The sequence below is a fragment of the Caretta caretta genome, chromosome 1, assembly GCF_965140235.1.
Source record: "Caretta caretta isolate rCarCar2 chromosome 1, rCarCar1.hap1, whole genome shotgun sequence".
NCBI lineage: Eukaryota > Metazoa > Chordata > Testudines > Cheloniidae > Caretta > Caretta caretta.
Genome location: NC_134206.1, coordinates 264,799,705 through 264,825,360, shown reverse-complemented (window position 1 = coordinate 264,825,360; position 25,656 = coordinate 264,799,705). Strand labels below are relative to the sequence as shown.

Genomic DNA, 25,656 nt, shown 5'->3' with positions numbered 1-25,656 from the left:
GGTACAAGATGTCTGGCAGCTTCGCATGTAGTGCCAGGTGCTAACGGATCTCCACTCCATCAGCCCTAATGCCATGTGCTTTCTACCCACCTCACCTTGACACAGAGAAGAGCTTGCGAATCTTGCAGAGAGCCCAGCTTGTGAAGGAGTCCAAAGTGAACCAACCCTTCAGGTTCACTTTGAGACCTGAATCAGTGAACTTCCAAGAGCTGCCCCATCCCCCCTCTTTATCCAACACAGGTTCCTCACTACTTCCTAAGCAGCTGCCTCCACCCTTAAGAATCTTCTGCTGCCCACTTCTTACATTCAGTGTCCTCACAAGACAGGTTTCAGAGTAACAGCCGTGTTAGTCTGTATTTGCAAAAAGAAAAGGAGTACTTGTGGCACCTTAGAGACTAACCAATTTATTTGAGCATAAGCTTTCGTGAGCTACGCTCAAATAAATTGGTTAGTCTCTAAGGTGCCACAAGTACTCCTTTTCTGTCCTCACAAGAGGAGCACTTATCCTGGCCACCTTTCCTTCCTTTTCTCCTGAGCCCTACTGGCCCCTTCTGCTACATCCCATAGGTGTCTGGGTGACAACAGGCATTGGCTACTGCCTCCTCAAACCCCTGAAGTGTCTTTCTCCACCCCCACCCCCAATAGTTCAACAACACTGAGGAAATCCTCTGCTGCCAATGCCAGCTGGCTGCACTGAGCTGGATGAGAGAAACCCCATAATTCTAGCACAGGATCATTTAGAAGTGGAAGGAGGGTCTATAGACAATCCATTAGGAGAGATGTGTTTGCCATTACTTGGGAACCCCCAAGGTCCTCCTGTCTCTGCCATGGTGCACAATGCCTACACTAGTCAACGATGAGAGGATCATCAGCCAGCCAAGCCTGTGATGTGAAGAACTGTGTTAACTGAGTAATTAAATCATCTCTGTAATTACTGTCATGCACTTATAAATAATTTAGACCTGCACATTCTTTCTGTAAGTGGCACACAAGAGTGAATACATAGAAAAGAAGGCAGAGGAAAGAGAAAAGCAGGGGGAAATAAATAATAATAAAAGCATTTATTTATATGGCACTTTACATTTTTAAAGCACTGTACAAACAATAATTAAGAAAAAGACAGAGTGGCAAACAAAAAGAGGATGAGATAGAGAGAGACAAAAGAGACTGGAGGCCGAAAGTGGGCAGGGAGCGGTATCTGAATACACACGCACGCAGTGGCCACCTGGTGCAGCTAAAACTGTGCTTTGCTGTCTGCAAAGGTACTATAGCACGGCTCTCTAACTCTAATTTCACTGCCACTGCTGAATGCCTGTGAGTTTGGAAGTGCAGTAGGGGAGCCAGTTACACAGAAAGTGAGCGCCAAAATAAAGTTGGGGGACATGACGGAAAACTGAGCTGAGGGTAACAAACATACACCTGGAGGGGCCAACACCTCCATTTCAGAACCTCGGTGCTATTTTCTTCAATCCTCTCTGGCTCAGAAGCTTGGCACTGATTGTACTGCCAGCTTCCTGGAATCTGACCAATTAGCCCGGCATGGGGACTGGATGAGTCTAACCTGCTTGTGGCTGCAATTCTCTCTTCTCTGCCTATCCCGTCCTAAAACCCATGAAATGAGCATTGGACCCGGGTGGTGCAGCACCACGGACAGCCAACGATAATTGCTGACGTTTTCAAAAGTGACTGGTGATTCTGGGTCCCTTGATTTTTGAGAGCCTAACTTGAAATACCCTAAAGCAGCCTGATTTTCAGAAAGAGCTGGGCACTCACCCTCTGATAATCAGCCCTCTTTACAAAGACCTAAAATTGCTAGTCTTTTGAAAAGGTTGGGTGATGGTAATAAGTTATTAATAAAATAAAATAAATAATAATAAAAACACTTTTAGTAAATAGATTTCTCTCCCTCTCCATTCCTTTCTTCCCTGTGGGTATAGCGATATATCACACACACACAACACTAGGAGAACACACTTCAGCACCCCCTTCAGGGTCACAGGTGGTACAGCAGCCACTCCTTAACAGACTGCGAAGTCTGGCCATCTGCTTGCAGCTGAGTAGCTTGTGCTGTAAGCTTGGCATCAGTCTCTAAACAGTCCATTAGCAAAACAGCAACTCAGGATTCAGCTGTCTGTGCCTTCAGACAGAGAGAGAGAAAAACCCTTCAAAAATGTAAGTGCTCAATTGCAGTGCTTAGGGCCAGGCCTTGGTCTGGGTTAGCCCTGGGTTGCTCCTCTTCTGTCCCAGTATCGCCCAGCTCTACCCCTGAGCAAACCCAGCAGGCCAGTTAAGAAGGCTTGCCTGTTCCTGACTGGTCAGTATTTCCTCCTGGCCCTTCTAGGCCTCTGGAAAACTATCGTGTTGGTGGCCCAGTCCAAGTGGATTTTCCTTGGGTGGGGAACATCAGGGTGCTGATGCCTCCAGCAGGGAGCGGAGAAAACCAGATAGACCCTGTCACACACCTCCAGCCACAGAATGGTCCCAGGGACCCAATTTCTCCCCCTCCACAATAATGCCACTATCCCAGAGAAAGAAGTCTGTATTCTGGTGCTGTGAATCAGACCAGTGTCATACATGACAGCGTAGGGTTGCCACGCCAGATAGCACTAACGACTAGTGTCCTTCAGTGCCTGTCACCATTTAAGGGGTGCATAGTCTGTTACTAAATCGAAGCGAGCCCCCAAAAGATAGTAGTGTAATGCCCCATAGCACAGTTGACGGCCAGGCACTCTTTCCCAATGGTGGAGTATCAGGTCTCTTGTGCTGCAGCTTCTTGATTAAGTATAGTATTGGCTGTTCCACCCCCTGTAGTTTTTGCAACAGCACTGCTCCTAATCCATCTGTGGAGGCTTCAGTATGTAATTTAAATAAGAACGAGACGTCCAGGTGTTGATCAAGGATATCCTTTATTTTGCTAAAGGCCTTGTTATATTCAGTTGTCCGTTGGCCTGGTTGGTGTGCATCGACCTTCACAACGTGCTGCAACTGTCACACAGTGGGGCACAAACCTTTGGTAGCTGCTGGCTAGACCCAGGAAAGCCACATCTGTTTCTTGGTGGCAGGAACCAAGATCTTCCTTGGGGCCTCTGTTTTATCTTGCAGGGGTTAAACCCAGCCATTCCCTACCAGATGCCGAGTCTGGCCCTTTCAGTAATTGCAACACAGAGGCCACATGTACCTGATGTGACTGACAAGTTGTACTAAAAATACCTCCACTGTAACTACCAAATAGGCTGCTACAAACTGGGTATGGTGGCACAGGACTTGGTCCATAAGCCTCTGGAATGTGGCTGCAGCCCCATGCTGTCCAAAGGGCATGGTCACAATTGACAAAGCCCAAGATATGTGGCAAATGCTGTCTTTTTTTTTTTTGGAATCTGAGGCCAGAGGTATTTGCCAGTACCCTTTTGTTAAATCAAGTGTGGTTATGTATTTAGCCTTCCCAAGGCAGTTGAGGAGTTTGTCAAAACATAGCATCAGGTAGGCATCAGACTGTGATACTGAATTAAACCTCGAGAAGTCCATGCAAAAAAAATGGTGTGGTCCAGTTGGGTTTGGGAACCAGAACCACCGGGCTATTCTTGGACTCCTCAGTGACACCAAGGTCTAACAGGGCCTGTACCTCCTGTTCCATGGTTTTGCAGAGCTACTCAGGAATATAATAAGTCACATGCTCCTGCTTTGCCTCTGGGCTGGTTTGGATTCAGCATTCCATAAGACATGTACACTCTGGCTGGGTGGAGAACTGTGTGTCATAGTAGGTCAATAATTTCCTGTCTTGCCAACGTAAGTGAGGAGGAAGAATTTCTGCTATTGGCACATCTTCAGCACTTCTTGGCTCTTGTATCTGGTGGCCCAGATCCCAAGAAGATCCCCGGGATCTATGAACAAGCTTTCTTTAGCCCACCAGGATTTTAACATATTTAGGTGGAAGTTCTGGTGTTGCTTCTTTTTGCCCAGACAGAGAATTTCATAATAAACTTTTCCAATTCACTGGACAACTTTATAGGGCCCTTGCCATTTGACCAGAAGCTTGCTCTCCAAGCTGGAAAGGAGCAGCGGCACACAGTCCCCTGACTGAAAAATATTCTCCTGAGTCCTTTTATTATAGTATTGGGCTTGGATTCACTGAGCCCACAGGAGATTCTCCTTCACAAACTGTCCTAATCATTTGAGACACTCATGCACCTCCAGGACTTGCTGTAACATGTTTTGAGAATATAGTGGCTGCTCTTCCCAGACCTCTTTAAGGAGGTCCAGGATCCTCAAGGCTGTCAGCAATATAACCGTTCAAATGGCAAGAAGCCTTCTGAGGTCTGAGATACCTCTCATATGGCAAACAGGAGATAGAGAAGTAGCTGATACCAATCCTTGGGAGGGCGCGGTCATCATAAAATTTATTCAGCTTTTACTTAAGAGTCTGGTTAAACCCTTCTACCAGGCCTTTGGCCTGGGGATGGGGAACAGAAGTGCAGAGGGGGTCTAACCTTAACAGCTGGCATTCTTCTTGCATTAGGCAGGAGATGAAGTTACTCCCTTGATCTGTGAGGACTTTGGTAGACAAGCCTACTCAGGCAAAAAGCAGGATTAACACCCTGCCTATGGTCTTGGCAGTTATGGAGCAGAAGGAACTGTCTCCAAGAAATGGATTGCATAATCCACTTCTACCAAGATATACTGGTGCCGCCTTGCAGTTTGTTCTAATGCCCTCACTATGTCCATCCCTACCCACTCAAAGAGGATGCTTATGAGCAGTAAGGGGCCCGAGGGAGCCTGCAGATGTCCCTTAGGTGCTACTTTTTGGCATTCTGGGCAGGTTGCACAAAAGTTTGCCACCTTCTTGTAGACCCCTGGCCAAAAGAATCTGGCAAGCACCCTTTCTAGGATTTCATCTCTGCCCAGGTGACCAGCGAAGGGGATGAAGCATGCTAGTCATAATACTTCCTTTTGAATGCTTCGGGGCACCAGGAGCTAGTGACCTATCTCATCAAAAGTAAATCATTCTGTCATTCAAAGGAGAAAATTGGGAAGCGTGAGCATCCTACACAACGCTTCCATTAACCACCATGAGCTGAGTATACACTTCTCTAAGGGTGTCATCTCTTCATTGTTCCTGAACCAAAGCAAATGTCCTAGACAGTACCATTTGGTCAACATCGAAAAGAGTTGTCCCGAGGTGATTCTGATCACTCTCCCATTGAGCTGCCAGCTGGCTCATCAGCTGCCAAAGCAGTTTGCAACCAGGACTTCCTGGCTAATTATTGCTGTTTCTGAGTCTTCTTGGGTCATGATGGGCCATCAGAAAGGTCAGATATAGCAGTTGGAAAGATGTCAGACGATAGGACCAGAACAGCATCTGGGGGTCTCCACGTGAGGCGGTGGAAGGAGGAGTGTTGCCAGTCCCTTTCAATGATCACTTCTCATGACAAGCTGGGGGTTATACCCACTCAAAGTATTCTGGCTGGTTCCCTATATTCAAATGCACCCAAACCATGGGTTGGGAATGAATGTTTCCATGGACAGAGGTCACATGCACCAGCTCATTTTCTTGCCACCCTTCCAGATCCAGTAGGGTCTCCCAGACCAAGGACTGGGAGCACCTGGAGTCTATTAGTCCAGTCACCATTCAGTCCCTGAGTACTACTAGAGTTACAAGTGCCTGGCAACAGCTTTCATCTGTTTGGCCAGAGACACCCCACCATTCTACAAAGACCTACTCCATAAGGGAGCAAGTGCAGCTGACATGCCCCGGCTTCCCACTGCAGAAACAAATGATTGGCTGACTAGCGGAGGCTCCATGGCTTGCCCCCAGGTGAGCCTCTGTGTACTTCCCACTGATGGTTCTTGAAGTGGGGTTGTGGGGCATCTTCTGGGTTCCACTGGGAGTCCACAGCCCTCTGGCCCTTTTCTGGTACCCCAGGTTGACTCCTCAGGAAGTTGGGGCCAACCTTCACCAGACCTGGGCCGTTCACTCTGGCCAGACCAAACCTGCTTCCATAAAGTCCCCAGTGAGTTGGACGGCAACTCTCAGTGTGCTGGGATTGTATCTGCATACCCAGGTTTGGATGGTAGTTGGCAAGGTACCACCGACTCCAGAATCTTGGCCGGAGAGCAGCATGCCAACTGGAGTTAGCAGATGGCCCAGTCCTTTAGCCACTAAGGGTATGTCTACGCTTACCAGGGATTGACGCTGCAGTGATCAATGCACCGGGGGTCGAAGACCTGCTAAATCGACTGCCGATCACCCTCCCATTGACATGGTACTCCACCGGAATGAGAAGCATAAGGTAAGTTGACTGGAGAGTTTCTCACATCGAGCCAGTGCGGAGTAGACAGTGCAGTAAGTCAACCTAAGCTATGTCGATTGCAGCTCCGTTATTCATGTAACTGGAGTTGCATAACTTAGCTTGACTTACCCCCGTAGTGTAGACCAGGTCTGAGTGACAGCCCAGGGTTGTGCCCGCAGTGGGAGTGGTTCTGTGGAATCAGTGCTGGTGCATCTCAGGCAATGCTCTTAGTTGGTCTAGAACAGCAGCTTTCAGGGTATCATAATCCTCACAGCTTCATCATCTTGGGCCCAGTAGGCCTCCTGGGCTTCCCCGGGCAGAAAGGGGCCTAGTTTAGGGTGACCAGATGTCCCGATTTTATAGGGACAGTCCCAATTTGGGGGGCTCTTTCTTATATAGGCACCTATTACCCCCCACCCCCGTCCTGATTTTTTACACTTGCTGTCTGGTCACCCGAGGCTAGTTACACAGTCCATCCACATGGTCTTCTCCAGTTGAGAGCATGGACTACCCACTCAAATATAACAAGATATGCCTCAGTGTCATCAGCGGATTCCCAATTTGAAAAGGGCAATTCCAGTGAGCCATTCCAGTATCACCTTCTGAAACTGCCGCTCTAGTTAAAGGAGCACAGCCTCCTGCTGCCCTTCCAGGAAAAGCCACTGGGTCTCTGCCTGGTCCTGCTGGTGCTGAGCTAGGATCTCCTCCATAGTTCCCCTTTATGGAAAAGGAGGAGTCAATCCCACTTCTGTTACCAAGCTATGACAGGTACTGCTGCTCTGCAACGCCCCCTTCAGGGCACGTGTGATATTGCATCTGGACTCCACCTTTCACAGAGGGAGGGAGGGTTGACTGACAACATTTACCCATAACCACCCGCGACAAATTTTTGGCCCCATCAGGCATTGGAAGCTCAGCCCAGAATTCCAATGGGCAGCGGGGACTGTGGGATAGCTACCCACAGTGCACCGCTTGGAATGTCAATGCTTGCCACGGTAGTGGGAACGCACACCCCTGAATTAATGTGCTTAGTGTGGACACATGCACTCGACTTTATATAATCTGTTCCCCAAAATCAACTTCTGTAAAATCAGAGTACTTTCGTAGTGTAGACATGGCCTTAGTCTGCAAAATGTGGCCACCCGTTTGGGGCAGGGTAGCTTATGCCATAAGCTTGGCATCAGTCTCTAAACAGTCAAGTGGCAAAATAGCAACTCAGGATTCAGCTGTCTGTCTTTAAACAAAAAAGAAAAAAACCCTTCAAAATCCAAGTGCTTTAGTTGCAGTGCTTAGGGCAGGGCAGAGCACGGCAGGGCACGACCAGCCCTGGCCCTAAGGTGCTTCTCCTCACCCAGCCTTTCCCCTGAGCAAAAGGCGGCAAGCCTTCTTAACTGGCCTGCTGGTTCCTGATTGGTCAGTATTTCTAACTGGCCCATCTAGATGACAGTTTTGTTGGCCATGGGGTATGAGTGAATTTTTCTTGGGCGGAAGTGTCGGGGGCTGATCCCTCCAGCAAGGGACAGAGAAGGCCTAATAGAGCCTGTCACACCCTGCCTCATTCTGTGCACACAATGAGCAGCTATTCATTATTGTGTTTTCTCCTCATTGGTCAGTGTGTGGCCCTAGGCCTTAGTTCCTGCGCACTACTCAAACCCTGCTCTGCAGCATTATTATTTTCCTCGTTGTTTTTCTATGACGCTTTTCACAACAGACAGTTGGTCTGATGCTTAGGGCACTGGTCTGGAAGCTGGGAGACCTGGGTGTGCTTCCCATGGGGCCTTGGGTAGGTCATGTGGCCTCTCTGTGCCTCAGTTCTCCACCTCTATAATGGGGATAAGAGCACTTCCTTACCTCAGTGGGGTGTTGTGAGGATAAACATACTAAAAATGATGTGACACTCAGTACTTAAGTACTTAAGACGATATTTGAGTGCTTCACAATCATTAATGATTTTTATCTTCACAACACACCTGTGAGAGGAGGAGTTACTGTTATCCCCATTTTACAGATGAGACACTGAGGCACAAAGATTAAGGTCAAAAGTATCCACTCACTTTGGGTGCCCCATTTGAGACACGCAGGACCGCATTTTTCAGTGAACTGCACATTATATAGCATTTCATATGTTCAAAGCAGAGCTCCCATTGACTTCAGCTGTAGCTGGGAGCACTCAGCACTTCTGAAAAACGGGCCCCAGGGTATCAAGCCAGGCACCCGGACAACATGGAACACACAATGAGTGACCATGTGTGAAAAGTCTGGTTTCAGTGACCTGCCCAGCAATACACAGGAGCTCTGTGGCAGAGGCAGGGATAGAATCCCATTCTCCAGAGCAGCATTCACTTGCCTTAACCATGTGACCATCCTTTCTCTTCCCACACCCCCCTGCCTCTTTCACTACACACCTTCCAACTTCTCCGACAAATGAGGAAGGGATCCTACAAACAACAGCCTCCTTTACTAGACAACCCTGATTCTCCCCCAGAACAACTCCATCCACCCGGTGCACTGAATGAGGCAGGGGTCCTGTGGAAAAAATGGTATGTCATCATGCAATGAAAGTCTGTCTCATCATGCATATGCATAAGGGGAGCAAATTAAGGTTGCTCGAGTCAACCTTACCTCTGGCATTTCCCAACTTCTGAGTGCGTGACTTTGCAACTTTAATAACATTCTTTTAGTATCATTTGTTGTGGGTAGTTTCCTAATTTTTTTAAAAAGCAAACTGAACAAACAGAAGTTCCATCCTGTGGCAATAGAGTGACCCCCACATGGGCCATCAGCAGTGTTGGAACTTCTAGATCCAGAGTCAAACCTTTGCCATTTCAGCTAATGCGGGAACTGATAGACAACGACAACCTACTCTATGTGGACTGGCACTGGAGGGGGATGAAACACTTGGCCAGTGGGTTACGTAGATATTTGCTGACAGCAGAGGAATGGTGAGACTCGAGAATCCTGGGTTCCATTCCAGGTTCTGGTGGCGAGTATGTTATAGTGGGCACAGACTCTGCTGCCCATATCCCCAAGCATGACCCCTTTGTCCCATCCCCTCCAACCTGCCCCAGTCCTATCTCTTCTCTACCCTGCCTCCTCATCCCAGTCCCATTCTTCTCACCTAGCCTCTCCTCAGACTTCTCATCCCAATCCCTAGGTCTCACTCCCCAAGGCTCAAGCCCCCGGGACCCTTGCCCACCCATTCCCAGCTCTTTCCATCCTGCCTCCTTGCCCAGCCAGTCCCAGTTCCCCCACACCCAGCTCTTCATCTGTTGTGTGTGTGTGCGCGTCTCTTTCTCTTCCCCACTCCCCACACATTCTCCTTTCCCACTGATTCCCAGCCCCAATCTCTTTACCCAGGCTTCTCATCCAATCTCAGTGTCCATCCTCCCCAGCCCCAGCATCTTTACCCAGCCCAGACCAGTTGTCCCCCTGTACCCTGGCACCCCATCAATCTCCCCTCCCCGCTCACCAGTTCTCAGCCCCCATCTTCCTGCCTGGCCAGTCCTAGTCTCTCCCCCGCCCCCAACTCCTCATCTGATCTCAGTCTCACAACCACCACCTACTTGCCTCCCAGTTCCCCAGCCTATTTCCCTCCCTGAATCCTAGGCCCTAGCTTCTTGCCCAGACAATCCCAATCTCCCAAGCCATATTCCCAGTCTCCGTTTCTCTCCTCCCCCAACTAGCCATCAGTCCTAGTTCCTGCTTTGGACTTCCTGGAAGTTGGGGTAGCTGGGGCTGCACCTTCCCGAAGCAGAATTCAGATCATGCCCATCCTATGAGTGCAGAAAACTCCCACCCTCCTGGGGTCGGTAATAGCAGAAGCTTTAACCTTGGTGCTGTTATCACAGTCTGTCATGGCTGGTTGTCTCCTCTTGACTGGGAAGATGAAGAGGGGTTTCATTTTTAGGGACACCATCCCCATTCCCAGGGACTCTTCTGCTGGTGCAGGGGGGTCAAGTACCAGGGACAACACTGACAAAGTCATCTATCTTGGCTTTAAACAGAGTTTAAACAGTCACAGGAAACCGCATGTGCTTCGGCAAATAGGCCTTGCCACCTCCTGCAAGAAGTCCATTCTTGCTTATGGATGCAAAAACATCCTTGCACTGAAACAAAGTCCAGAATCTATCAAACCTGTACTGTACCTGTATTACTGTATGGGTCAGAAACCTAGAGCCTCTTACAGGGCAGACCTGGAGCAGTTAGAAGCATTCCATAGGCACTGTCAGCACCACATCCTGAGCATAAAGTGGTTTGACTTTGTGTGAAATGTCAATTTCGCAGAGATCTGGCCTTCCTTCGCTCACTCATTATATTCAAAAGCAGCACTGTATGCTCTTTGGCCAGGTGGCCCGGATGGACAAAAACACCCTTGCACACCGTGCTCTCAAGCGCTCCATCAGTGTGTGAAGGGGTGCATGCCCTCACCCTAGCTGGTGCCGTCCACAGTGCCACTCCAGAGATTTGTGGATTTGCAGGATTGAGGCAGATCTGGGAACTTCACTACACTACATCAACCGTGGTCACTCTGGCTGGCACAATGGTCGTCAGTAGACTGCATGTTTGATCACAATGCTGATGGGCGATGACCAGGAGAGGTCCTGGAAGACTGGAGAAAGGCTAATGTAGTGTCCATCTTTAAAAAGGGGGGAAAGGAGGAGTCGGGGATCTATCGACAGGTCAGCTTGACTTCGATACCTGGGAAGCTACTAGAGTAATGTACAAAACATTCAATTTGCAAATACCTGGACACGGAAGATGTGAGCACTAGCAGCCAGCATGGATTTACCAAGAACAAATTGTGCCAACCAGCTTGATTTCCTTCTTTGACAGGGTAACTGATTTTCTGGATGGGGGAATGCAGTGGACATAATATACCTGGACGTCAGCAAGGCTTTTGACACAGTCCCACATGGCATTCTGATAAGTGAGCTGGAGAAATGTGGGCTTGGCAGAACTACCATTAAATGGATACATAATTGGTTAAACAACCACAAACAAAGAGTAACTATTAATGGAATGATGTCGGATTGGAGGAAGAACTCAAGTGGGGTTCCACAGGGATCTGTTCTGGGTCCAGTGTTGTTTAATATCTTTATTAATGACCTGGATGTAGGAGTAAAGAGCATCCTGATCATGTCTGCAGATGACACAAAGATGGGGGATTGCCAATACTTTGGAGGATAGAGCTAAAATTCAGAGGGATCTTGATACATTGGAGAACTGAGCTATACACAACAAAATGAAATTCAAAGACCAATGTAAGGTGCTACACTTAGGGAAGAAAAACCAAACGTACAGATACAGAATGGGGGGAAACTGGCCTGGCAGCAGCACTGCTCAGAAGGATGTGGGAGTTGTAGTGGATCACAACCTCAACATGAATCAGCAATGCGATGCTGTTGCAAAAAAAGCAAATGCAATTTTAGATTGCATTAACAGAGGCATAGTATGCAAGCCACAGGAGGTGATAGTACCACTCTCCTCGGCACTGGTTAGGCCTCAGATGGAGTATTGTGTCCAATTTTGGTCAACAATGTAAAGAAAGGATGTAGAGAAACTGCAAAGGACCCAGAGGCGAGTAACAAAGATTATCCAAGGGATGGAATGCAAGCCATATGAGCAAAGACTGAATGAACTGGGTATGTTTAGTTTGGAAAAGAGGAGATTAAGAGACATGATAGCAGTCTTCAAATACTTGAAAGGCTGTCATAAAAAAAGTTGGAGAAAAGTTGTTCTCTCTTGCCAGAGAGGGCAGGACAAGAGGCAATGCGTTCAAACTACAGCATCGCAGATTTAGATTAAATCTCAGGGAAAACTTCCTAACTTTAAGAACAGTAGCACAATGGAACAGATGGCCTAGGGAGGTTGTGGAAGTTCCTTCACTGGAGATTTTCAGACAGTCATTTGTTTTGGATGGCTAAGAAACAACAAATCCTGCATCTTGGCAGGGCATCAGACTAGATAACCCTTGTGGTCCCTTCTAAACCTATGATTCTATGACCAGCCCCTCCTATAATAATCTTTCGTGCACACCAGAGATATTCAACTACCCATTATTAGAGGCTACAGCTTCTTCTCCTGAATTTTAGAATTTTATATAAAGCATCACATTGACTGCAACTAGAATAATTCATTAATCAATACATAGCAGTTAGAGCTTTGCCTTTGTAGATCCCAAAGCAGTTTTAAAAAGTACCATTATCTCCATTTTGTGAATGGAGAAACAGCAGTAGAGACTTACCCAATGTCATATAGCAAGCCATTTATAGAGTATAACTCTGGTCTCTGGACTCTCAGACCTGTGCCCTATGCACTGGCCACAATGCCTCCTTGGGATGAATATGACTGGTTTTACAATGCCTTCCTTTTCTCTCCTAACTTTACATTCTCCACCCAACTCCGCTGCCCTTATTTCTTCCCTCCTGCTTTCTTCTGGAACTTTATGTTTCTAATTAGCATAAGGAACCTTGCAGATACCTTGCACTGCAGCACCGAAAGGAAAATAATCATTTCAGGGTTTGTTTGTTTTTATTGTCTCACAGGTTGTATTTTAATGAAACTTGTTTTCTTTGATCATGTGAGGTTCAGGAGAAGGACCACCCCCCCCCCCTTTGTAGCTCTCCCTCCCCCATTTGTGTCTCTCTGGCCTGCTCTTCTCTCTCAGCTTGTTCATTTTTTCTTCACACTCATCCTAGCTAAGGCAGGATTTTTCCCTTGCAGTGCATTTTCCAGAGTTTTATCCACTCCAAATCTGAAATAGTTTAAGTGATGGGGTTTCCATCTTTCCCTGAGGAGATTACTCCACATCTAATAGAGATTGCCATTTGGAAAATTCTCTTGATATTCTGTTTAATGATCCCTTTGCTCAATTTCTTCCCATTGCTCCTAGTTACACCGCGTTTAGACCAACCTAAACTGTTTCTCTCTCTCCTTGGTATATATCTAGGCACAACACATTAGTTACATTTACCTGTAGTCATTATTTAGTCAAGCTACAATATACATATTTAGCTCTTTTAATCTATCCTCATGTATCAATTCCTTAAGGCCCTTAAAAGAGTTATATACTACAATCTTATCTCTTCCTGTACCCTCTGTTTTTTCAGGCTGTGTGTATTTAATTCCCTTAACTTCCCTCATAGTCCTTTCCCTCTAAATGTGGTTAATGAAGCAAAGAAAAGGCAAACAGAATAAGAGATTCCCTGGAAAGAGTTGTTTCTCTATGTCCCGTGGTTACTGAGGAATGACATGAGGATCTAAGGCAGCAGCGCTGGTCAATTTCACACTCCAGGTTTTCAATTTCATTTTGAGGCCTGTTTGGGGCAGGGAGAAATTTGAGTGTAATTAATTCAAATTTTGTGAGACAAGTATCTGCTCTGGATTGTAATAAAGGTCTTGCGTGCTCCAGAACCAAGAAACTAATCTTCTCATCTGGCTGGGGATGGCACAAATTGATTTAATACTTCTGGGGGGCTTTATGAGTAATAGCAACTATTACAATAAAAATAGTTTTTCATTGTTAATTACTAGAGCTGGTCAGAAAAACTTTGATGGAACAATTTTCCATCAGAGAACATAGTTCCAGCATAACTGAAACACTTTGCAAAATCATGTCAATTACACTGAAATTTCATTGGGGGGGGGGGGGGGAGAGGAAAGTAGTTCTGAGAATGTTGAAACATGCCATTTCAATATTTTCTGAATGAAATGGTTTGATTTTTCCTTTCAAAATGATTTTTCATTTCTTTTCTTTTTTATTTTGTATTATATTATTTATAATATTATATTGGAATTAAGTGTGTTAGCATCAGGAAAAGCAAACAACAAAACAGTGTGCAAGAAACTATATATGTCACACACACACACACACACACACACCACTCACACAAAATGGACAAAATGCAGAGAAATCCAGTAAAAATAAATATTACATACAAAATCGAAATTAATGCAATATTAATTATGTGAATTTGAACAAAAGCAGTCAGGTAATACAAAAGTTAAGGTTCCAACAGAATAATTAATTCTGCCATGTTACATTTAGTGTTTATCATATATGCAGGAGTGCAAGTAGGGCAGTACCCTCCAGTACACAGTACTGGCAAGAGATTTTTAGCAGGTACAAAAAGAAAAGGAGTACTTGTGGCACCTTAGAGACTAACCAATTTATTTGAGCATGAGCTTTCGTGAGCTACAGCTCACTTCATCGGATGCATACCATGGAAACTGCAGTAGACATTATATACACACAGAGACCATGAAACAATACGCCCTCCCACCCCACTGTCCTGCTGGTAATAGCTTATCTAAAGTGATCGTCAAGTTGGGCCATTTCCAGCACAAATCCAGGTTTTCTCACCCTCCGCCCCCCCCCCCCCACACACACAAACTCACTCTCCTGCTGGTAATAGCTCATCCAAAGTGACCACTCTCCCTACAATGTGCATGGTAATCAAGGTGGGTCATTTCCAGCACAGATCCAGGCTTTCTCACCCCCCCCCCCCACCCCCCGGGAACATACACACACACATAAACTCTTGTGTGTGTGTGTATGTTCCCGGGGGGCGGGGGGGTGAGAAAGCCTGGATCTGTGCTGGAAATGACCCACCTTGATTACCATGCACATTGTAGGGAGAGTGGTCACTTTGGATGAGCTATTACCAGCAGGAGAGTGAGTTTGTGTGTGTATGGGGGTGGGGGGGTGAGAAAACCTGGATTTATGCTGGAAATGGCCCACCTTGATTATCATGCACATTGTAGGGAGAGTGGTCACTTTGGATAAGCTATTACCAGCAGGAGATTGAGTTTGTGTGTGTGGTTTTTGGAGGGGGATGAGGGGGTGAGAGAATCTGGATTTGTGCAGGAAATGGCCCACCTTGATTATCATACACATTGTGAAGAGAGTGGTCACTTTGGATGGGCTATTACCAGCAGGAGAGTGAGTTTGGGGGGGGGGGGGGAGAGCGAGGGTGAGAGAACCTGGATTTGTGCTGGAAATGGCCCAACTTGATGATCACTTTAGATAAGCTATTACCAGCAGGACAGTGGGGTGGGAGGGGGTATTGTTTCATGGTCTCTGTGTGTATATAATGTCTACTGCAGTTTCCACGGTATGCATCCGATGAAGTGAGCTGTAGCTCACGAAAGCTCATGCTCAAATAAATTGGTTAGTCTCTAAGGTGCCACAAGTACTCCTTTTCTTTTTGCAAAGACAGACTAACATGGCTGTTACTCTGAAACCTTAGCAGATACAGAGTACCCGAAAGACTTGGGGCTAGCCGCCCCCCACCCCCACCCCCGGGGCCGGGGCGGGGGGGCGGGGGCTGCGCTCTGCTCCTCAAAGGAGCAGAACACAGCTAGGGAGGGGCATTCATTCTTTAAATGACTTTAACAGCACAATACATATGCTAACAAATTTAAACAAAGACTTTGTTTAAGTTTGTTAGCATATGTATGGTGCTCTTTGCTCAGGAGTCCTCAAGAGGGGAGGGGTGGGAGGATGGAAGGTGTTTAAATAGTGTTTCTGATTCTGTTTCTCCCCATTGGTCTGAATTATCCATGACATCCATACTGCATCACATCAAGTCCAAATCATTAGAGGAATGCCTCTGCTTGCACTGACCAGAGGATGTTTGGATTCTGATGTCAGCCCAGTTCTGCAGCCTGACGGGAATCAGGTGTTGTCCCCAGCATACATAGAATTCTTCCTTTTGCAGCCAAACTAGACTAATATGCATTTTGTTAACTGGAATTGGAGCAGCAAAATAAAGAAAACAAATGCCTCATTTTCCATCTTTGTGGGTGAGAGAACTATAAGTGAAGATTATAATGCTGGACACTGACAGCCTTAAACCAGCTGCCTCAGGAATCTGCCAAGAACTTTGCTGAAAATAAGTTCCTCATCTTAGCAACGGAGCTAAGACTTATCACACATCTATCCGCCTTTATTCGAAAGAAGCTCCTTCTGATCTGACAGCTCAGGCATTGTCAATTTCATCCAGAACAATTTACAAACTTGGAACCTAATCCTGTAAACCGTTAATCATTTGATCAATCCCATTGAAGACAATGGGACTATTTGCATGAGTATAGACCACTTTTGTGAACTGGTAAGAGTCTCAGGAGTCTGTTCTGTTCGTATAAATGAAGTTGAATCTCTCATTGAAATGCAATGTTTGGGTACAATACCATAAAGCAGTTTAGGATACAGTTCTCCTTAAAATTTTTTTTTTAATAAGTCATACATATGTTGAAATGGCTCCTCACCCAACTCCCATATTAAGAGACTGAATACTACATATTTGAGGGAAAATGACTAGTTAAGCATGTTGATGTTTGTATATACAAAGGGGGGTGTCGGAGGGGATGGGGAAAGCATGGGGGCCCCGAATTGGGGGCGGGGAGGAGTCATATGGAGGGTCACGTGCAGAGGTCACGTGCCCCCCTTTGTGTCCATCCCATGAGTGCAGTACCAGCAAGAAATGATTTCTACTTGCACCACTGCATATACGTATCAGTCTAACCTGTAATAGATATAGGTATAGATATGCACAATGTAGCAGAGCCACTCTTATGTTTGGAAACTTATTTTTTTATTTCCTGCCTTTTTGGGTTCAAATTTTCCAATTTAATGTTGCACTAACATAGGTTTTTGTACTTGGACACAGATTTGCTCTCCGAGAGGCGACACAGCAGGGGGGCATGCAGGTTTACCCCAGCAGCCGGCCTGAGCGGGAAGTGGAAGGGATGGGGACATAGCTTCTTCTGGCCGCGCTGGGACACTGCCTGGTGCAACACAACAGCTGCCTGGGAGAGCGCCTGCTGCAGCAGCAGGGGGGCTGCCTACTGCCCAGGATCAACTTCAGGGGACAGCAGCCAAGTGAGCCAGAGTCCCCGCCTCTGGCATGCTCAGCCCCTGTCCCCAGAAGCCGAGCCTGAGCAGGGACAGGGCTGCCGCCCCCCACCCGCAGCCAGGCTCTCTCCCAGGAAGGTGGCTACTCTGCACAGAGCAGTGACTGGAACTGGCTCCATCCCATTCCCTGCCTGGGCCTGGCTGCCAGGGACAGAAGCCAAACATGCCAGAGGGGAGCCGGTGCAGCAGGAGGACAGAGCCTGCCTCCATGCCCCCCCCACCACACACACACAGGTAATGTGGGGCCGGGAGAGTGTGGGGGCCCCAGGCTGGGGATGGAATGGGGAGGAGACATGTGGGGAGGTCACGTGTCCTCCCCTTTAGCTTGTACTCCCCCCGCAGTATGGGGAGGCACCAGTTGTCTAGTCTCGATTGAAGTGAATCAAAAGTTAACAGGCACAGCATGCAACAGGGTTAGATTTGGCCAAGTGTTTTTTAAAAAAATAGAATCTTGCCTGTCACACTAAGGAATTGCACAACTCTGTTTTGTGCAGTTCCATAGGTTTTGATCCGTACCACTCCACAGATAGATACGAAACCAAGCACAGGATTATGGAGTTGAAATAAGGGTCTGAAGCTGCAAAATGGTGAACAACCTCAGCCAGAACTGACTCTTGTCAAAGATAAGGATGCTCAGCACTTCACAGGTAGTACACAGCACCTTGCAGGATCAAACCATAATTATACAACTCATTTCCAGTACTGAGACTAAAAACCAACCCGTATTTATTGAGGCTGTGTGGAAATGGATCATTAAGCACTTACCAGTATAACTTCATTATTGTAAAGAAATATAACAGATATTTCATATATAACATATTTTATTCAATTTGCCAAATAAATATTATCCATTAGCCACATGAGAAGTCAGAAGCTTTAATGGTCAGCCATTTTAAATAGTGTGTAAAGAAAATGTTTATACAATTTTTCTAAAACTGGAATCTCTTTATTTGATTTGCTTACCCTGTTCAAAAGCTGCACATGGGAAGCTTGGTAAAAGCGATTTTTATATTCACTGGGCCCCATCTTCATGCCCCCTCATGGTCCTACCAGAATTTCCCATAGAAGTCAATGGGCAACATACAATAATAGGACTAATGTTACTCTGCCAAGGAAAGACCTATGGAAGGGTAAAAGCTCTTCAAACAACTCCATGGTCCAAATTCTGCTCTAAGTTACACCAGTGTAAATCTGATCTGATTGCACCACGACCAGTGGAGTTACTCTGGATTTCTACTGGTATAATCTTAAATTGGAATTTGCCCCTTCAAGTTTAAACTCACAATTTTTCAATGCTTTGGGCCTGGTGGTGTCATTTGTACTTATGCAAAGTGACTGTATAATGCCACCCTTCCACTCTGTTAATGTTTTACACCCGTTCTGCACAGGTGTAGATGACTTCACGAGGTGCAAGGCAGTGGATAATCAAGGCCACAGAATTGTTGCCTGAATTACATAGAGCTGGGCAAAAAGGGGGGGGGGGGATTATTTGAGAGTCATTTATTCAGCGATTATTTTGTATTAACTCAATTACTTCCTGAATATCACTTATCCATTTTTTCATAGAATATCAGGGTTGGAAGGGACCTCAGGAGGTCATCTAGTCCAACCTCCTACTCAAAACAGGGCCAATCTCCAATTTTGCCCCAGATCCCTAAATGGCCCCCTCAAGGACTGAACTCACAACCCTGGGTTTAGCAGGCCAATGCTCAAACCACTGAGCTATCCCTATTTCTAAAGCTGATTAAAGACTGAGAAATATATTTGTGATTAATTTAGTCCCAAAAATGAAAAAAAAATGGAAAAAAATTATTCACAACAAAAAATTCAGCCCACCCAAATTCCACAGTCTAATAGAACTCACTCCAAGGAAATGTTTCCTTACTATCCAATTTAAGTCCCACCCCCCCACCACATTCAATTACATCAGATTATGTCTTGCTGTCTCTCAGATCCCCTGAAAGGTGACCTGCAAAGGAATAAAATGGCTTGTATTCTTGTTTGCTTTGTGATGTATAAAAGAAGACCAGAAAAGATTTTGCCAAAGAAGAGTTGTTGGCCCAGATTCTTCCCTGCACCCAAGATGTAGGCCCAGCTACACTGACTTTATACCAGGTAGAAGATCGCTCAAGCTGGGGGAATTCTCAGCTGAGCAGAACAGGCTGGTGAGAGCAGAGTCAAACCTGAGGCAGGGAATAGCAGAGGAGTTTGTAGTCAAGTTGCAGGATGGGGTCAATATCAAGGATCGGAGCCCAAGTCAGGTTTCAGGATCCAGATCAGGAGGCAAGATCCAAATCAGCCAAGGTCAAAACCAGGAGTTCCAGAACAGGAGTGGTTGTGGAAGCCACAGGAGACCCATACTATTGCCTGGACCATTCCTAGAATGCCTCTTGGGTGGATAAGGGGCAGGGAGTCAATCAGGAGCCATGATTCTGCCATCTGTCAGACCCCATGAGGTGGGACTTCCCCTGGTCTGTTGCCAGAGCAGATCATGAGTGGCAGCATGGAGGTGTCCCCTACCTAGCAACTCTACAGGGACAAGTTTGAGACCTGCCTTGCAGTTCAAAGGAAATCAGGCCTGCTGTTTTTTCACATTCAAAATTCAGGACTTGTCTGCACTGGTATACTATGGTGACTGAAGAATTAGCGAAATTATGACAATACAATACAAGAGAATGAAAGATGCACAGTTGAAATTAGAAAGGGTTGTTAGCCAAACTGGTTGGGTTTTTGGATGTTTTTTTTTGGAAGGGGGAGAGGGGTTGGTTTTGTGTTTTGACACTTTGGTTAACACCTATTTAACCCAATAACTAATTTAATATGTGAGAGTTCACAGTAAGCATCCTGAGACCCCCAAGTGATTCTCCAGCTAAACCAGTGAAGGCAAAAAGTAAAAAATACAGTGGTTATAAATGGTCACAAAACATCATAAAAAAGAATAAAATATTTAAATCCTTTGCAGATCCCTTTTAGCAACTCCCTTCTCTCCTTGATCTTTGTATGCTTCATATAATTCCTGAAGAATGAGCTGAAGAAGAGCTATGTGGGGTTCAAGAGCTTGTCTCTTTCACCAACAGAAGTTGCTCCAATTAACAAATATTATCTCACCCAGCTTGTCTCTCTCATATAATTCTACACAGTTCGCATCTTTTCTATAGATGTAATTCAGCCACACTATACACACCTAGCTTTTTTTTAATCTCTCCTTGAAAGTGACTCTCTCCAAGCACATAATCATTTGGCCAAGTGAGATTCCATCTGCAGACCACTGGTTATGTTATTTCTCAGGATATCAAACCCCACTTTCCTGATCTATAACGGAAGAAAGCCAATGTCTACCTTGTCTGCCATGATCATGGAGGAGCCTCCGTGGATGCCAAGGATGGGCGTGAGAGTCTGGGCAGAAATGAAGTCCAGGATCTGAGCAATGGCTTCCTGGTCTGTGTCATCAGCAAACACCACACCTTGAACCTTCCGGTCTGACATGAGGTCGCAGATGCGGGTGATGATGCTCTTGGGATCTGTCTCATTCATGGCCACCAGTTCCACTCGGGGCACCACTGAGAGGTGGTGGAAGTCATCTTTCTCGTGGGCGTCCTTGATGGCCACTTCGTCTGAGGTCCCCACCAGGATGACAGCAACGCCGATACTGGGGTGGGTCTTCTGGGCACGGGCCCCACCACCCGTCGTTGCTAGGACTGCCAGCACCAGCCAAAACTTTGGAGAATAACACTCCGCCCTGGGCCTCATCTTCAGCTCTTACACTCCCTGAGAAGAAAAGAGAGAGAGAGAGAGAGAGAGAGAGAAAAGGAAGAGATTAAATGAGAAGTCAGTATAGCACTCAGCCTCTAATGTATGTCATTGGTGCATCTAATCCATTAAACCAGTCTTTCTCATTGGGGCTACACAGAGGTCTTCCAGGGGGTACCATCAACTCATCTAGATATTTGCCTAATTTTACAACAGGCTACACAAAAAGCACTAGCAAAGTCAGTATAAACTAAAATTTCATACAGACAATAACGTGTTTATACTGCTTTGTATACTATACACTGAAATGTAAGTACAAAATTTATATTCCAATTGATTTATTTTATAATTATATGGTAAAAAATGAGAAAGTTAGCAATTTTTCAGTAATGGTGTGCTGTGACACTTTTGTATTTTTTATCTGGTTTTGTAAGCAACTAGTTTTTAAATGAGGTGAAACTTGGGGTACACAAGACAAATCAGACTCCTGAAAGGGGTACAGTAGTCTGGAAAGGTTGACAAGCATTGCATTAGATCACCTCCTGTTGGATCAAACCGTTGGTCCATCTTGTCTGATATCCACTCCCTGAGCCTGATCCAAAGCCCAATCAACAGGAGTCTCTCCATTAACTTCAGTTGGTTTTGAATCAGGCCATCTGAGAGCAACCTTTACTTGACAATTAAGAGGAGGGGAGGAAGTGGCGGGGAGGGAATTGGATGGCTTAAGGGACTGGCCAGAAAATACAAAGCACATTATCTCTAAGCCTGCATTTCATCTCAGGCCCAAGTCAACAGTGATTGAAAGTTGTTATCCTCTAATTGACGTCCAGTTACCTACATGAAATGAGCTGGAGATGTCAGTCCTATGTCTCAATGTGTGTCCCCAGCACAAAAGCAATTATCACATAATTGGCACCAGTTTGCCCACATTTAGGTACTATAAGCAAAGAGTCAAAGCCTACTTAGGTCATGGATTCAGAACTCCTTTCTCAGCTCTCAGTATAATCCTTCCAGGTCAAGGCTGGGATGTATTGGCAGGGGCTGCCATGGCCCATAATCCACTTACCTTGGGGATAAATACAGGACTTCAATCTGTGAGACTGTCATTTGGGCCCCTTTCACCAATGCTAAATTCACTTATTTAAAAAAAAGGGGTTGAAGTGGGGCCAAATGTTGATAGTGCGCATGGCCAATTACAGATTGTTATAGTATGGGGGAGATTTTCCTTTCTACACCAGATGGTGACCCTCTTTGCTCTGAAGCACAAGAATAAATAAATCTCATACATTTTCATTTCTAGTGTATCCACAGATGTTACTATGATTCATAACCTGCAAATGTCTATTCTTTTTTTAAAAACCATGGAAGTTAGAAATGGAAGAGTCCTATTCCATCATCAGTCCATCCCTATGCAGGACCGTTCCCTACAGTATAGTTTATAGGTTATATCCAGTCTCTTTGTAATAATCCTTAGCATTTATTTAGCACGTTACAAACCTTAACTAATTAATCCTCCCAGCACCTCTCTGAGGTAAATAGTATTATCATCACTTTACAGATCTGCAAACCACCACAGAGAGCTTTGTTCCAGACTAGCCGGTGGCCATAGAGGAAGTCAGGAGCAGCCAGAATTAGAATACAGGAGTTCCTGGTTCTCCGTTCCACGCTCAGACCAAACACCCACATCACTTTCTCAAGCAGTTGTATGTATTTCAGGTTATGGAAGACTGTTCTTCAACCCTATCAAGCTCATTAAGCTATTCACCTCAAGATTCCATTCTGCAATGGTTAAACAAACATGGCGTACACCAGGATGTCTTCTAAACTGCACCAGCTGCTCTCTTGCCCTGGTATTGTGAGAGCGTAAATAGGAGGATCCAACTGGACCTGTCTATACCATTCATTATTTTGCTTACCTCTATCAAAATCTCCTCCCCTCGCCAGTTACACAGATAGATATTCATAACAGCTGTAATGAGACTGGTAGGACCTTAGAGAACAACCCGCCCTCCTTTATATGTTCTGTTGTCCTAAACAGAGCCAGAGGCTAACAGGACAATATTGCTTGCATGGTCACCTAAAGGCTAGTTTTCTGCCCTGATATGGAGGAGACCTAAATTCAGTTTTCTGGTCTCTCTTGCCCAGGGCAGGCAGAGAGTGCACACACTGCATTAATATTACTAAATTAATAAACAGATAATAAATATTCACAGAGGGAACCAAATCCACTTAGAGGCTGAACAGACCAGGGGGAGGGATAGCTCAGTGGTTTGAGCATTGGCCTGCTTAAACCCAGGGTTGTGAGTTCAATCCTTGAGTGGGGCTATTTAGGGATCTGGGGCAAAAATTGGGGATTGGCCCTGCTTTGAGCAGGCAGTTGAACTAGATGACCTCCTGAGATCCTGTGCATGTGAAACATCAATCAGCTCCAGCCTTTTTACTGGATTCTCCTTCTGAGAACAAGCTCACAAGAAGGAGTGAGACACTTCAAGAGTTCAGCAAAATGAATAGCTAACTTCATTCCAGCAGGACTGTTATCCTCCAATTACAAGTTGCTAAATTAGATTCCTTCACAGTGAAACGTGGTCCTCACAACTACAATGCTTTATTAACTTTAATGCACTCTATTCTCGCTCACTCGCCTTAATGTTATATTTGTTCTCTTTAAAATACGTCTCCTGTGATTTCTCTACTTATTTTCACACATTATAATGCACTTGGTTATGCAATGGCTAGTTGTGATGCCCAGAGAATAGAATCTGGTTTTACAGCACACCCCTTTCATACTGATTATTTTGAAATGCTTTACAAAGCACTGAGATGGAGACTAGCAATGCAGGAGGTAGGCAGACAAACATGGCAGCTGTTCTGTATTTGCACTCAGACTTGTTTTCTTGAAGGAGGAAATGTTGGGCAACACACCACAGTTACCTCCATTTTTCTTCCCATCAAAGCCATGGAATCTTTAATTTCTTCCTGGATCGGATGGGCAGAAAGGAACTCAGCAATTTACAGGTTACTCCAGAGAGGTTTTAGGACTGATAATGCCTCAAAATGCCATGGGATCTTCACTTTACACTGTTTTTTTATACAGATTACATCTGAGACAAATATTAATAGAAAATTATATGGAGGTGTGGACAAAGTACAGCTCAGTGATTGCAGATACTTCTATACAATATTTCGAAATACGTCAAGTACACAAAACAGCTTATCCTTCAACTAACAAATGTAACTATGAATAGGCTGTCATTAGAACAGTACACAAGGTAACTAGCTAAGGCTGGAAAACAGTTACCCAGACGGAACTGAGGACAGAGTGAGGCCTGCTAACTGGAATTCCGTTAGCCATTCTTGTTGGTAACGTAGGGGGAGCTATACAATCCAGCTCATTTCCCCATAGCTGTGTCAGCTGCTGAGGCAGCAACAGGCAGAAGGGGAACTCCAATGAGCTCTACCCACCCCCCAGCCAGAGGCAGCAGCAGGAAGGGAAGTCCCAACATCCCCTTGCTTCATCCAGAGAGAGACACAGGAGGAAAAACCGTGGAGACCTCTCTCCGGGCTAGGAGGAAGATTCTTACTGGTGCAGGAAGCCTCCCCTGCTCTGCACACATAGCTGAGTGCACAGTGCTTGCTATCAGGATACCATCTTAGGGGGAACCTTGCTAGGAAATTAGTTCATTGCTGACTCAGGAAGAAGCACATCACCTATTCAACTGCCAACATCACTTCCTACAGCACCTCAGAAGTATTGCATCCAAATGCTTTCTAGGCCCTTCCCTGCTTAGCCTGTGAGATGGGGTGGGATCTGAGTTACCCAGGAAAGAATTTTCTGTAGTATCTGGCAGGTGAATCTTGCCCATATGCTCAGGGTTTAGCTGATCGCCATATTTGGGGTCAGGAAGGAATTTTCCTCCAGGGCAGATTGGAAGAGGCCCTGGAGGTTTTTCGCCTTCTACTGTAGCATGGGGCACGGATCACTTGCTGGAGGATTCTCTGCTCCTTGAAGTCTTTAAACCACGATTTGAGGACTTCAATAGCTCAGACATAAGTGAGAGGTTTTTCGCAGGAGTGGGTGGGTGAAATTCTATGGCCTACGTTGTGCAGGAGGTCAGACTAGATGATCATAATGGTCCCTTCTGACCTTAGTATCTATGAATCTATGATTGAGGTCACAGTCCCAGGTAGCATGTCTTCAAATTCCATATTCCTAATCATAACCCTAATTCCATTGCTAACCTCACTTCTGAATCAAATCTAGCCCTGACCCATCCCTAATCATAAGCCTGATTTTGGTGCTAACCATAACCTAATGCCCCACTACAGTGTTTTCCAAACTTGGGATGCCACTTGTTCAGGGAAAGCCCCTGGTGGGCCGGGCTGGTTTATTTACCTGCTGCGTCCGCAGGTTCAGCTGATCGCGGCTCCCACTGGCCGCGGTTCACCGCTGCAGGCCAATGGGGGCTGCGGGAAGTGGCGGCCGGTACGTCCCTCAGCCCGTGCCACTTCCTGCAGCCCCATTGGCCTACAGCGGTGAACCGCGGCCAGTGGGAGCCGCAATCGGCCGAACCTGCAGACACGGCAGGTAAACAAACCGGCCCGGCCTGCCAGGGGCTTTCCAAGCCAACAAGCGGCGTCCCAAGTTTGGGAAACACTGCCCTACTACAACACTAACTATAGTCACCCTCCTGAGCACTATGCTAA

The 25,656-nt window shown here is 46.0% G+C and overlaps 1 protein-coding gene across 6 annotated transcripts in view; it reads right to left on the bottom strand.

The window, feature by feature from the left end:
• The window catches only part of GRIN2B (glutamate ionotropic receptor NMDA type subunit 2B), a 285,971-nt gene that overhangs the window by 213,973 nt on the left and 46,342 nt on the right, over positions 1–25,656 (bottom strand). For all 6 annotated transcript variants that reach the window (XM_075124252.1, XM_075124250.1, XM_048835352.2 and 3 more), the window contains one exon: positions 20,542–20,970. In XM_075124252.1, coding sequence (XP_074980353.1) covers positions 20,542–20,952 — 411 coding nt within the window. In that variant the 5' untranslated portion in view covers positions 20,953–20,970. The remainder of the gene's footprint in view (positions 1–20,541; positions 20,971–25,656) is intronic.